At 43.3% G+C, this 16,008-nt stretch overlaps 1 protein-coding gene across 1 annotated transcript in view; it reads right to left on the reverse strand.

The window, feature by feature from the left end:
• Positions 1 to 16,008, reverse strand: part of LOC140716081 (tectonic-3-like) — a 91,446-nt gene that overhangs the window by 10,588 nt on the left and 64,850 nt on the right. The window contains exons 11-13 of the mRNA XM_073028774.1: positions 8,618 to 8,709; positions 7,544 to 7,645; positions 3,011 to 3,167 (exon numbers count right to left, since the gene is read on the reverse strand). Of these exons, the coding sequence (XP_072884875.1) occupies positions 3,011 to 3,167; positions 7,544 to 7,645; positions 8,618 to 8,709 (351 nt within the window). The remainder of the gene's footprint in view (positions 1 to 3,010; positions 3,168 to 7,543; positions 7,646 to 8,617; positions 8,710 to 16,008) is intronic.

Genomic DNA, 16,008 nt, shown 5'->3' on the forward strand with positions numbered 1-16,008 from the left:
CCAGGATGCTGTTGGTGCAATGAGAACACCATTGGATACCCATAAGACATAGGCACAGATTTAGACCGCTCAGTCCATTGAGACAGCTTTGCTATTCCATCATGGCTGATATACTTTCCATCTCAACTCCATTCTCCTGCCTACTCTGTGTAACCTTTGATGCCTTTACTAATCAAGAACCTATCAACCTCTGCTTTAAATATACACAATGACTTGGCCACCTGTGGCAATAAATTCCACAGATTCAACACCCTCTGGCTAAAGAAATTCCTCTTCATCTCTGTTTTAAACAGCCATCCTCATATTCAGAGCCTGTGCCCTCCAGTACTAGACTCTCCCACATCCAATCTATCTCGGCCTTTCAATAGACAGTATGTTTCCATGAGATCCCCCTTCTCCATTCTTCTAAACTCCAGTGAGTACATGCCCAAAGCCATCAAATACTCCTCATACCTTAACTCCTTTATTCCCAAGATCATTCTTGTAAACATCCTCCAAACCCGCTCAAATGCCTGCACATTGTTTTTTAAGTATGGGGCCCAAAACTGCTAACAGTACTTCAGACGTGGTCTGACTAATACCTTATAAATCCTCAGCATTACATCCCTGATTTTATATTCTAGTCCTCTGAAAACAAATGCTAACATTGTATTTACCTTCCTTATCACCAACTCAACCTGCAAGTTAACTTACACTTGGACTCCCAAGTCCCTTTGCACCTCCTAATTCTGAATTTGTACCCCATTTAGAAAATAGTCTACGCCTTTATTCCTTCTACCAAGTGCACAATTATACACTCCCCTACACTATATTCAATCTGCCACCTCCTTGCCCATTTTCCTAATCTGTTGAAGTCTCTGCAGACTCCGTGCTTCCTCAACTTCATTCGCCCCTCCACCTATCTTTGTAGCATCCGTAAACTTTGCCACAGTGTCAAGGGTGGGTAGTTAGACTTGCACTTGTTTATGGGAGATCACACCCATATCCCTCATGTGCAGTGGTGTTACCCCAACAATGTTGCGATGAGCCAATTAAATTAGTAATCAAACAGCTAACTCAACTAATTTCTTCTGCCTGCACCATGTCCATACCCTTCCATTTTACTCACATTCACATGCCTATCTAAACATTTCATAAAAGTCTGCAACGTTCTTCCTCTACCACCACCACAGAAGCACATTGCAGACATCCACCACTTTCTGCGCTTAAAAAAAAAACCTTGCATATCTTCTGTGGATGAATTTGCCTTGCACAAGCATCATATGCACAGGACATGTTATAAGCAGTATTCACAAGAAAGACACAATTTTATTTATTTATTGAGATATAGCACAGCGCAAAGCCCATCATCCAGCAACCTCAATTTGACTCTAGCCTAATCGGGGCAATTTATAATGATCAATTAACCTAGTAACTGGTGCGTCTTTGGACTGTGGGAGGAAACCTTAGCACTTGGAAGAAACCCAAGTGCTCCCTTTAAACTCATCAGGACCCTGTTTCCCACTCCCTTTAAACTCACTGAGACACCATTTTCCCCACTCCCTTTCAACCCAATGGAACACCATTATTCCCTTTAAACCACTAAGACCCCATTTCTCCCTTTAAACCCACTGGGACACCAACTCCATTTAAACCTACCGGAACCCCTATTCCCATTCCATTTAAATCCACTGGGATCCTGTCTCCCACCCCCTTTAAATTCACCAAGGCCATTTCTCACTCCCTTAAGACAGAGACCCTGTTCACCATCCGTTCCCTTTAAATTCACTGAGATTCCACTTCCTTCTCTCCTGTTAAACAAAGGCCCTGTTTCCATCTCTCCCATTAAATAAGGGCCCTGTTTCACTCTCTTCCCATTAAGCAAGGGTCCTGTTTCCCACTCCCTATAAACTAACTGTTGCCATGTTTCCTACACTCCTTTTAAACTTACTAGGTTCATTGGAAAGTATACAGTACTGTGCAAAAGTCTTAGACACATATAGCTAAGGGTGCTTAACACTTTTGCACACTATAGTAATTTCATGTATTGCACTGTACTGCTGCAAAAAAAAAAAAATTTCATGACATATGTGAGTGAGTGACATGATTCTGATATGGGTCTACTGTGCAGTGAGAGAGGAATTGTAGTTGGGAAAAGAAGTGAGGGAGAAGCAGCAGCGACAAATTCTGTAATGATCAATAACCAATTGTTTGGAATCCAATGACCTTGCCGCATGTCTCAAGGCCGGTTATGTCTGCACCAGTGCTGCTCCTCACTCCTGGCGCTCATTCTCTGCCACCTGCTCCACACCTCTCCCGTAGCTCTCCACCCTCACTGTGCCCAAACATCCTTTAATTCCTCCTGATTTAAAAACTCATTCACTGCTCCATGTTGACAAATACAGTACTGTCCAAAAGTCTTAGGCACCCTATATAGATGTGCCCAAGACTTCTGCATAGTACTGTATAACACAGGGTAACTTCAATTTTATAAATACTTTAATTAATCGGAATTTCAATTCTGCACAACATCCAACAATCAAGAACATCTGCCAGACCAGTATCACCGAAGTCCCAAACCCACAGGATTACTGGAATTTTACTGGACTGTCCACCTTCTTTCATGAGTTTGCACCCTACCTGTCTGAAATGGGTGCCGGCCATCAATTTGCAAACACAGCTGCTGCCTGACCTACTGAGCTTTTCGAGCAGTATTCCAGTGTTTGCAGCCTTTTATATCTCCATTTTCTGATGTTACAATCCTATTTACTGTAGTATATTTGTTTTGCTCCTCAGAATTATTCACAAAATTCCCGGGAGAATTCCTCTGACTCATGCCCTTCTTCTATCCACTCCCTCCTTTTCCCTCTCTCCATCCTCCCCATCCAATCCCCTCCCTCCATCCGCCCCCATTCGGTACCCTCCTTCCTTCCCTCCACCCCTTCCCTTTTGCTCCCTCACTCCATTTACTTCTGCTCTCCCCACTCCCTCTCTCCAGAAGAAGGCACCACTGTGACGAGGAGTTTCTCACCGCTGTCTCAGGAATGCCATTGATAATCCGAGTCAGACTCTGGCGTTCGCTGCCACTGGCATTACCCAGGATGCCAAGGGAATCGGGGGGATTATCTCCCAGGAGGAAGAGATTAATGACTTCCTGGCGTTGATGGCATGTATGATGGGGGTCAAAACTGCCAAAAAAAAATGAAAGTAGATGGGGTTAGCTGAAGAAACATAAAGGAAGATCACAACATGTAAGTGGTGTAGACCAGATGGAGCGCAAATGCATATTCACTGAATAGAGGCTATATTTAAACCTGATCAGTATTGCCGTGGAGAGGATGTTTCCAGTGATGTGACAGCCTAAGAACAGAGGACACAGAGTCAGAATGAAAGGATGTCGCTTTAGAATAGAGTTGAGGAGAAATTTCTTTAGCCAGAGAGCACTGAATCTGTGGAATTCACTCCCACAGATGGCTGTGGAGGATGTCATTGGGTATATTTAAAGCAGAGGTTGATAGGTTCTTGATTAGTAAGGGTGTCAAAGGTTACAGGGAGAAAGCCGGAAAATGGGGTTGATAGGGAATAATAAATTGGCCACAATTAAATAGCGGAATAGAAAATATGGGCAGAATGGCTCCTCTGCCTTATGGAAAGTGAGTGGTGAACAAACCGTTTGGTGCACCGGCCTTTATCAGACAGGACACTGTGTACAGGAGTTCAGATATTATGTTGCAGTTGGGAAAGATACTTATGAGATTACACTTCGAATATTGTATGGTCACCCAACTATAGGAAAGACATGTTGAAACTGGAAAGAGTGAAGAATAGATTTGCAAAGATGTTGCCAGGACATGGGAGCATGTGTTGGGGAGTGAGGTTAGGCAAGTTAGGTCTTTATTTCTTGCAACGTAGGAGACTGAACGATGACCTCAAAATTGCTGCACAAGTTAATGCAGTTGACAGGGTCATTAAGAAGGCATGTTGGCCTTCAATAGTAAGGGGGTTGAGTTCAAAAGCCACAAGGTAATGATCCAGCTCTATGAAGCCCTAGTTAGACCCAACTTAAAATGTTGTGTTTATTTCTGATCACCTCATTATAGGAAGGACATGGAAGTTTTACCAAAGGAGGTGATAGGCGTAAGAATAAGGATTTGCTCTATCAAAGGAGGCATAAGGCACTCCTTCCCTCCATTAGCCTACAGGTCAACCATGGGCAAGCTGTGGCACCTGATTAACTCTCCCGATCAGGGTCACATGAAGCCATGGGAGCAGGTGATGGATGGTCATATGAGCAGCTGATGCATTGCACAAGTCCTGGTTATGTGACCAACAATACCAGGTAGAAAATCTCTGGAGTATTGATAATGGCTGGGCTCACCCATCTTATAAAGACACTGCCCAGAAGAAGGCAATGGCAAACCAGTTTTGTAGAAAAATTTGCCAAGAACAGTCATGGTCATGGAAAGATCATGATCGCCTACATCATACAACACTGCATGCAACATAATGAATGAACATTGAAGCTTTAGTGAAGGTGCAGAGTAGATTTACCAGGATGCTGCCAGGATTGGAAAGCCGTGAGGAAAGGTTGATCAAGCTAGGGCTTTTCTCTTTGGAGCAAATGAGGGTGACAGGTGACTTGACAGAGGTGTACAAGATGATATGAGACACAGATCGACTGGGCAGCTAGAGACTTTTTCCCAGGGCACCCAAAATGAAGGGGCATAAATTTAAAGAAATTTATTATTTACCATTTACGTAATGAGAATGAGATACAGCTCGGACAGTTCCTTCCGGTCCTTCAAGTCACACCGCACAGCAACCCACCAATTTTAAAGCTAGCCTAATCATGGGACAATTTACAGTGACCAATTAACCTACCAACTGGTACATCTTTGGACTGTGGGAGGAAACAAGAGGACCCGTAAAAAACCCACACTTTTTATGGAGAGGACATGCAGACACCCTACATATGATGTCAGAAATGAACTCCAACGCCCAGAGCTGTAATAGCGCCGTGGTAAGTGGGATGTCAGAGATAAATTTTTTTCCCCCAAACAGAGTGATGAGTGTGTGGAAGATTCTTTTAGATAGGTAGAAGGATGATAGAAAAATTGAGAGATATGTAGGAGGGAAAGGTTAGACTGATGTCAGGGTAGGTTAGCATAACTGTGCTACAATACTCTATGTTCTATGATCTTATCTCAGGCCTCAGTTGGTCAAAGTCAACTCCTCAGTTGGGGGAGTGTAGGGGTGATTTTTTTGGTGGTGGGTCTGTCAGTGAGGGTTGTGGGGACGGGGAGCTGCAAATGAAATCAAATTATTTCACTTCAAGTTCACTTGATTGAGCTCAGCTAAGAGCACAGAGAGCAATAAGATTGTACAGCACAAAATTAGACCCTTCAGCCGATCATTTTCTGTGCAGACTCCTATTTATTTCCCCCATCTACACTAATCCCTTTTCCCTGCATTAGTTCTTGCCCTTCCACACTTTACCTATTTTAATGTCGGTCTAAATGTCTGTTCACCAACTCCGATCAGGGAGCAGGCTGTGTAGCATCCATGCCAGGACCACCAGACTCAACAAAAGTTACTTTTCCCAAGCTGTATGGCTGATCAATCCCTCCACCACTATCCCACCCTTCCACCCCCTCAACCATTTTTGCACTACTTATTTAATTTATCTATTAAAATAAACATATATATATATAGATATATATATATCTATATATATATATACACACACACACACACACATATATATACATATACACACACACACACACATATATATATATATATATATATATATATATATATATATATATATATATATTTATATATATATATCCATATAACAATATAAAAATTACAGCACGGAAACAGGCTGTCTCGGCCCTTCTAGTCCATGCTGAACGCTTACTCTTACCTAGTCCCACCGAGCTGCACTCAGCCCATAACCCTCCATTCCTTTCCTGTCCATATACCTAACCAACTTGACTTTAAATGACAATACCGAACCTGCCTCTACCATTTCTGCTGGAAGCTTGTTCCACACAGCTACCACTCTCTGAGTAAAGAAATTCCCCCTCGTGTTACCCCTAAACTTTTGTCCCCTAACTCTCAACTCATGTCCTCTTGTTTGAATCTCCCCTACTCTCAATGGAAAAAGCCCATCCATGTCGACTCGATCTATCCCCCTCATAATTTTAAATACCTCTATCAAGTCGCCCCTCAAACTTCTATGCTCCAAAGAATAAAGACCTAACTTGTTCAATCTTTCCCTGTAACTTAGGTGTTGAAACGCAGGTAACATTCTAGTAAATCTCCTCTGTTCTCTATTTTGTTGACATCTTTCATATAATTCAGTGACCAGAACTGTACACAATACTCCAAATTTGGCCTCACCAATGCCTTGTACAATTTTAACATTACATCCCAACTCCTATACTCAATGCTCTGATTTATAAAGGCCAGCATACCAAAAGCTTTCTTCATCACCCTATCCACATGAGATTCCATCTTCAGGGAACTATGCACCATTATTCCTAGATCACTCTGTTCTACTGAATTCTTCAATGCCCTACCATTTACCATGTATGTCATATTTTGATTATTCCTACCAAAATGTAGCACCTCGCACCTCACAGCATTAAACTCCATCTGCCATCTCTCAGCCCACTCTTCTAACTGGCCTAAATCTCTCTGCAAGCTTTGAAAACCTACTTCATTATCCACACTGCCATCTATCTTAGTATCATCTGCATACTTACTAATCCAATTTACCACTCCATCATCCAGATCACTAATGTATATGATAAACAACTTTGGGCCCAGTCCATATCCCTGAGGCACGCCACTAGTCACCGGCCTCCAACTTAACAAACAGTTATCCACCACTACTCTCTGGGATCTCCCATCCAGCCACTGTTGAGTCTATTTAACTACTACAATATTAATACCGAACGATTGAACCTACCTAACCAACCTTCCATGCTGAACCTTGTCAAAGGCCTTACTGAAGTCCATATAGACAACATCCACTGCTTTACCCTCGTCAACTTTCCTAGTAACCTCTTCAAAAAATTCAATAAGATTTGTCAAACATGACCTTCCACGCACAAATCCATGCTGACTGTTCCTAATCAGACCCTGCCTATCCAGATAATTATATATACCATCTCTAAGAATACTTTCCATTAATTTACCCACCACTGACGTCAAACTTACAGGCCTATAATTGCTAGGTTTACTTTTAGAACCATTTTTAAACAAGGGAACAACATGAGCAATACGCCAATCCTCCAGCACAATCCCCATTTCTAATGACATTTGAAATATTTTTGTCAGAGCCCCTGCTATTCTACACTAACTTCCTTAAGGTCCTAGGGAATATCCTGTCAGGATACAGAGATTTATCCGCTTTTATATTCCTTAAAAAAGCCAATAATTCCTCCTCTTTAATCGTCATAGTTTCCATAACTTCCCTACTTATTTCCCTTACCTTACACAATTCAATATCCTTCTCCTTAGTGAATACACCATACCTAATCATACCCCTCACCTGTACCAGCAGCCAGCCCTCATGTTGTGCCGGAAGACCACTGCTGTCCTCAGGGTTGGGGAGCAAGATCCGTCTGCCGCACTGCGCAGGATACTCAGGCTGGTGCCAGGACTAGTTAAGGAATCCAGAGTAGAAGGCAGTGATGGGAGAACAGGCCCAGAACTGCATGGGTGACAGAAGCCCTCCACACAACCTGCCCAACTCTCCCTACAATACAAACGGGTCAGTGACTGGGGACAGGCAAACTTGCCCACTGACAACAGTCACACCTACGCTGCGTCCCAATGGATACATTTGAGACTTGTGGAGCCCAGATCTACTTAAGATTCAGTAGGGTCTGAACCATACGAGTGTCCAGCTCCCTTAGCAGCCAGTGATAATTGAACCAACCCAGTGACATATTCCATGGGCACTGAGTGAAGTTTGGGCAACCCCAGAGTCATGTTCTACAGCAGATCCAGTGGAGACTGGCACAACACGGTAACCTGCTCCCTGAGCATCCTGTGGATACAGATGAGCCAGTGCCCTGTTTAACTAGGGATCCAGCAGAGACTGAACTGGATCTGTGTTGGGTTCAACCAGGGACGAGGCAGAGGCAGATGCAGAGTAGCGCCCAGTTCCACATGGGGTACAGTGACAACTGACAACCTAGACTCCTGTGCCACTGGGGACCCAGTGGAGTCTGAGCCAGTGCACAGCACCGATTAATTGGGGAACCAGCGCAGACTGAACCACTACAGAGGAAATGACAGCTGCCACCAAGGGTCTAGTGCAGATTAACCCACCCTATTGCCACACTGGATAGAGTGGAGTCTTACCAAGCCCAGTGCCCAATTCCACTGGGACCCAACTCAGTGCCCTGTTCCTCAAGAGATCCAATGAACACTAACAATATCCATGTCCTCCTCCTTCAGATTTCGGTATCCTTGGGAGATTGGCGAAATACAGTGGCCCAACCCACAGTAGTAACTACCCAAGCACAGTATTTAGCTGCCCTGGGGTAGCTCTAATGCAGGACCTGGTTCAATAGCCCACATCATTGTCTCCCATACACCCCTCATGGAAAAAGGATATGCAGAGTCCTTCCCTCTGAAGGCCAGGATGGGCTTCCCAGTCAGGTAACCAGGATTCCCGCTCAGTCTCTTTGCTGTGCTGTTCCCCGGATCCTGGACATGAAGAAAAGACATTGCTGCATTAATATGGAAAGCCACAACACACAAATCGCCCAATCAAACTCCAGCATGCCTTAAGCCAACAAAGGGGTCAACAAAGGAGGACTCCTGACAGACCAGGGCAGTCTGCAAGCTTCAACTGACTATAACATCCCAAGACAGTGCTCAAGAGGGAGTGAGAGACAAGCTGAATTAGCATGGTTTCTTTTACAAGGCTGAAACACAACTACATGGGTACTGCTACGATGAAATGCCAATGCCGAAATCACAGCAGTGAACTATAACAGACAGCAAAGCAAACAAGTCAATAAAATACTTAACACCACAAGTGCATGGACTCACACTCACACCAGCAACTTTCTTCACGCAATAACACAAAAATGGAGAGCACACACACAGAATCAAAATACACCCAGTGGCACTTCATTGGGTTCAGGAGGTACCTAATAAAGTGGCAACTGAGTGTAGTCGTGTATGTTTCTGGTATTCTGCTGCTGTAGCCTATCCACTTCAAGGTTTCATGTGCTATATGTTCAGAGATGCTCCTCTGCACACCACTAGTGTAACACATGGTTATTTGAGTTACTGTTGCCTTTCTGTCATCTTGAACCAGTCTGGCCATTCTCCTCAGACCTCTCTCATAAACAGCCCTTTTTTGTCCACAGAACTGCCACTCACTGGATATCTTTTTTGTTCTTCACACCATTTTCTATAAAGCCTAGTGGCTGGTGTCCATGAAAACACAGGAGATTAGCACTTAGTAAGATATCACACTGTCTGGCACCAACAATTATTCAACAGTCAAAGTCACTTAAAGCGCATTCCTTCCCCATTATAATGTTGCTTTGAATTAAATACCCAGGTTTCCTCGGCTGCGTAAGGCTAGGGAAGACAATCTCCTGCCCCGCCAAACTTGTGAGATTGAGGAGTGAGCCCACCCCAAATCCCCTGTTCATGTGGATGCTGTGTAATTCACTACCCTGTTACAAATGTGTCACAAAATAAATGACAGTATACCACATACAATTCAGATTTTTCTTTATAATTCTTAATGTGATTAAAGAGTTAGTAAAGAAAAGAACAAAAACGAAAAGGGCCCATTTTGATGAAACAGTCTAATGTGCACAAGTTGGTGCTTAAAGTTTCCCAAGTCATTGATCCCCAATCGTTCTTACCCTTGGCTTCATCGAATCACAGTTCCACTCCGGATTGAATCCTACAACCTCTTCTCTCTGGCATCTTCTCTCTCGAACCAAAAAAAAACCCAAGCCCAACCTTAGTGTCCCTCACCAGAGAAACCTCTTCTTCAATTCAACCATCCTAACTGGATGGTACACAATTCTCCTCAGCTTTTATCTTCAACAATAACCCAAACACAAGCTGAAAATAAACAGTTCACACAGAACAGCACAAAATGAAGTAAATACAGCATAACAGTAGAAATATAAAAACAAGCAGCTCACACAGAACTGCTAAAATGAAATACAGAACAGCACAAAGTGAAATAATACAGCATAACAGTAAAATATGAAACAGGGCATTACATGAACAACAACTAGATCTCTTGACCACGCTTGCATGCTTTTATGTATAGAGTTGCTGACACATGATTGGCTGATTAGATATTGGCATTAACAAGCAGGTGTGCAGGTGTACCTAACAAAATGGCCACTGAGTGAGATGACTTAGACTCTAGCAAATTTCTATACATGTACCATGGAGAGCATTCAAACTGGTTGCATCACTGCCTAGTATGGAGGAGCTACTGCACAGGGTAAGTCAGAGCTGCAGAAGGTTGTGAACTCAGCCAGCTCCAACATGGGCACTAGCTGCCACATGATTGGCTGATTAGATATTTGCATTAATGAGCAAGTGTATAGGTGTACCTAATAAAGTGGTCACTGTGTGTAACAAGGGCCTGCAAAGTCTATTACTGAACTATACCAACAATGGTTAGCAAGCCTAAAATATAGAAGCAGGTTAGCAAGGTTCTGAAATACAGGACACAGAAATTATCTATTTAGAGATACAGCACAGAACAGGTCCTTCTACCACAATGAGCTGCACAACTCAGCAACCCACCCACCTGACTCTAGCCTAATCACAGGTCAATTTACAATAACCAATTAACCTACTTTCTGGTACATCTTTGGACTGTGGGAGGAAACTCAAAGAAACTGAGGTTCTTTGAGGAGGTGACCAGGCATATAGATGAGGGTAGTGCAGTGGATGTGATCTACATGGATTTTAGTAAGGCATTTGACAAGGTTCCACACGGTAGGCTTATTCAGAAAGTCAGAAGGCATGGGATTCAGGGAAGTTTAGCCAGTTGGATTCATAACTGGCTTGCCTGCAGAAGGCAGAGGGTTTTGGTGGAGGGAGTACATTCAGATTGGAGGGTTGTGACTAGTGGTGTCCCACAAGGATCTGTTCTGGGACCTCTACTTTTTGTGATTTTTATTAACGACCTGGATGTGGGGGTAGAAGGCTGGGTTGGCAAGTTTGCAGACGACACAAAGGTTGGTGGTGTTGTAGATAGTGTAGAGGATTGTCGAAGATTGCAGAGAGACATTGATAGGATGCAGAAGTGGGCTGAGCAGTGGCAGATGGAGTTCAACCCGGAGAAGTGTGAGGTGGTACACTTTGGAAGGACAAACTCCAAGGCAGAGTACAAAGTAAATGGCAGGATACTTGGTAGTGTGGAGGAGCAGAGGGATCTGGGGGTACACGTCCACAGATCCCTGAAAGTTGCCTCACAGGTAGATAGGGTAGTTAAGAAAACTTATGGGGTGTTAGCTTTCATAAGTCGAGGGATAGAGTTTAAGAGACGCGATGTAATGATGCAGCTGTATAAAACTCTAGTTAGGCCACACTTGGAGTACTGTGTCCAGTTCTGGTCGCCTCACTATAGGAAGGATGTAGAAGCATTGGAAAGGGTACAGAGGAGATTTACCAGGATGCTGCCTGGTTTAGAGAGTATGTATTATGATCAGAGATTAAGGGAGCTAGGGCTTTACTCTTTGGAGAGAAGGAGGATGAGAGGAGACATGATAGAGGTGTACAAGATATTAAGAGGAATAGACAGAGTGGACAGCCAGCGCCTCTTCCCCAGGGCACCACTGCTCAGTACAAGAGGACATGGCTTTAAGGTAAGGGGAGGGAAGTTCAAGGGGGATATTAGAGGAAGGTTTTTCACTCAGAGAGTGGTTGGTGCATGGAATGCAGTGTCTGAGTCAGTGGTGGAGGTGGACACACTAGTGAAGTTTAAGAGACTACTAGACAAGTATATGGAGGAATTTAAGGTGGGGGGTTATATGTGAGGCAGGGTTTGAGGGTCAGCACAACATTGTGTAATGTTCTATGTTCTCAACAACCACACCAGAGGAAACCCACGTCCTTCACACTGAGGACATACAAACATTGCAGATGACACCAGAATTAACTCCAAACTCCAAACCCCCGAGCTGCAATTCCGTCATCCTACCGCTAAATATCAAGACGAAGTAGTCACGGCACTGAGCAAAAAGACCAGCGTCTGCAAACAGGCACTGCGGTAATATAGTGGTCAGCATGACACTGTTAGATTTTGGGAGGTTCCAGGCTATGGAGTTCAATTCCAGTGCCACTCTGACTCTGTATGTCCTCTCAGTGGAATGTGTGGGTTTTCCCTGGGTGCTCCAGTCTCCTCCCACAATCTAAAGACATATCCACGTAGGTTAATTGGTCATTGTAATTAGACCATGAGACATAGCAGCAGAATTAGGCCATCTGGCCCATCACGTCTAATCTGCCATTCAATCATGGCTGATGCTTTTTTCTATATCCTCCCCAACCCCAGTTCCTGGCCTTCTCCCCGTAACCTTTGACACCATGTCCAATGAAGAACCAATCAATCTCTGCCTTAAATATCCCCAATGGCCTGGCCTCCACAGCTGCATGTGGCAACAAATTCACCACAATTTGCCTCCTAATTAGGTTAGGGTTAATTGGGGTATGGAGTTGCTGGTGTGGCATGGCTTTATTGCAAAATAAATAAATATAAATACATAATTACACATATATCCATATACATACACATACATGCATATATAGATGCCTACACGTATCCCCAGTGATAGACTAGTACAGCAGAAGACTGTGATTCCCCCAGTTTATGAACTTGAACAGCACAGGTCTGTAATCCCCCACTGATGAACAAGAATACCTGGAGTCTATAAACTTCAGTGATGAAATGGAATAGCTGGTGACTGTAATCTTCAGTGATTAACTAGAACAACGGGGGTTGTAATGCCCAAGTTCTGAACCAGAACAGCAAGGCTCTGTAATCTCCCAGCAATAAAAAACAACAGTTGGGGTGAGTAATCCCCAGGGATAAAATAGAACAGCAGGGAACTGTAATCCCAATTAAGGAATGAGAACAACAGTGGTCAGTAATCCACAGTGATAAAATAGAACAGCATGGGGTCTGTAATCCTCAATGAGGAATGAGAAGAAGAGTGGTCTATAATCCACAATAATGATCTAGTAGAGCAGTAACCTTTTTAAACACCCCTGCCCCCAACTCCCAGCAATGAGCAGGAACAGCACGGATGTGTTATAGAAACATAGACAACCTACAGCACAATACAGGCATTTCGGCCCACGATGCTGTGCGAAACAATTACTTACTTTAAAAATTACCTGGGGATACCGATAGCCCTCTATTTTTCTAAGCTCTATGAATTGTCAATGCTAAATTATCCCATTAATATTTTGCACCTTTTCTTTACCTGTTCCATGTCCCTTTAAACTTCTATATCAATATATTGAAAATTAATGGTCCTACACCAAACACCATTAGCAGAAGTCGATCACATCCATCATCACAGGAAATAACGTGAGTAGCTGTCAATTAAAATTTCTAGCCATTATATTTAAAACTCAGCTACCTCTGCTTTCAGTTACCTACAAAGACACTATGGGTCAGAATGTCCACAGACTACCAACGTTTACCAAAATGTTGCACTCTTTTGTCACTTAATACTCACTGCAGACCTATTGCCTTTATTTTCATCATATTAAAAAGCTTAACTACCATCTATAACAGCACCTGCTCGGTATAATTAGTGTCTCAAAAAGCTATGAATAGCAAGACCAATGAACATAGTCATTATGGCAAATGACAGTGATTTTGAAAAGAACTGTAGCAACAGAGCCCATCCCAAACACCACTACAATATAAACAGGTAGCACATATATTCTACAGGATGGATTCAGTAAAACCTGAGTAGGTACAGTTGAAGGTAGTCAAGTGGCACTGCTGCAAAGGAAGCAGAACAAACCAAGAAGGAATATCTTGTCAGTGTAAGAGAACTTAGAGACCAGATTTTAGTTCAATGCTGAGAACTTACAGATTATATTTCATTCGTGAAGAGTACCGAGCTTTACTGCTATAATTTAGTGTCTGGGCTTGTCGTCATAGTTTAGTGCTTCTCTCTTATACCCCAACACTTCAGCAATAGTCTGTTAACCCCCAAAACCGAACTGTAACAACAATGGGATCTACACCCCAGCTACTGAACTGTAATGTAAAATACAAGAGAAATGGCACTATGATATTGTGGCAGCTACCACGACACCATTACAGCTAGGGGCATTGTTGGAGTTCGGATTTCAATTCTGATGTCCTCTGTAAAAACATTGTACGTCCTTCTCTTGAACGTCTTCATTTCCTCCAGGTGCTCCAGTTTCATCTCACGTTCCAAAGAAGTACCACTTCATAGGTTAATTGGTCATTGCAAATTGTCCTGTGATTAGGCTAGGGTTAAACAAATGAGTTGCTGCCTGTTGTGGCTCAGAGGCTGGAAAGGCTTGGTCTGTGCCCAATTGCTAAATAAAAATAAATATAATTGTGGTTGCTTTTTTGAGCTTTGACCAGCAACCAATCCAGACATTAGAAGTTTGAGAGGAGTGCATTTCACTCGGATCCACTGACCGAGTAGTAAAAGGCAGCAGCAGATCACTGCAGTTTATTTGAGTTTATTTCCTGCCGAAGGGTTTCGGCCCAAAACGTTGACTGTACTCTTTTCCATTGATGCTGCCTGGCCTGCTGAGTTCCTCCAGCATTTTGTGTGTGTTACCTGGATTTCCAGCATCTACAGATATTCTCTTATTACTGTATTGCAGCAGCTTATTTGACCTCTGAACAGTGACCAATCCGGACATCAGAAGTTTGAGAGGAAGGGATTTCACTCAGGTCCAGTGATTGAGTAGAAAATGGCAGCAGCAGATCTTGGCAATTTATTTAGAGCTCTGACCAGCAACCAATCGGCGTTTTGGTTTGATTTGCAAATTAAAGGAAGACAGGGGTAAGTGCAGCCACCATTGTCAGAGTGGACATAGACGTGAGGCTTCATCTCTTCAAGGTTTCAGCAAAGAAAGGCTTCAGTCAGAGAGGCCAAAAAAGAAAAGCTCCATTTAGAGTTTTTTTTTTCCACTTCTTTATATCTGCAGAGTTAGGACAATAGGGATGCCATGCAGGATAGCTAAATACTCCTCTTGCAGAATGTGGAAAGGTAAGGAGACCTCAAGTGTCCCTGATGACCACAACTATCCAGCTGCAGCTTCTAACATCCACATTAAGGAGTTGGAGCTGGAACTGGATGAACTCTGGATCATTCAGGAGGCTGAAGTGGGTGGTAGATAGGACAATAGAGAGATAGTTACAAACAAGGTGCAGGACACAGGAAACTGGGTGACATTCATGAAGGGGAATGGGGTTAAGGAGCCAGTGCAGAGTACCCCTATAGCCATCCCTCCAACGACAGGTATATCACTTTGGGGGATGATGTATCAGAAGAAAGTCACAGTAGTTGGGCTTCTAGCACTGAGTATACCTCTGTGACTCAGACGGAAGGGAAGATGAATAAGCCAGCTGTGGTGATAAGGGTTTCGTTAGTTACAGGAATAGACAAAAGATTCTATGGATAAAAATGAGATTCCTGGATGGTATTTTGCTTCCTAGGTACCACAGTCCAGAACATCTTGGTTCAAGTCCTCAGTATTCTTGAGCGGGAGGGTGAACAACCAGAGGTCATGGTCCATGTCGGTACCAATGACGTGGGTAGGACGAGTGACGAACTTCTGCATTATGAGTTTAAGGAGTTAGGTGCTAAGTTAAAGGGCAGGACCTCCAGGATTGTGATGTCATGATTGCTACCCATGCCACGTGTTAGTGAGACTAGAAATAGGAAGATTATATAGTTTAAAACATGGCTAAAGAGTTGGTGTAGGAGGGAGGGCAGAAGATCTTTG

Source organism: Hemitrygon akajei, chromosome 24, assembly GCF_048418815.1.
Source record: "Hemitrygon akajei chromosome 24, sHemAka1.3, whole genome shotgun sequence".
In the NCBI taxonomy this organism is placed as follows: Eukaryota; Metazoa; Chordata; class Chondrichthyes; order Myliobatiformes; family Dasyatidae; genus Hemitrygon; species Hemitrygon akajei.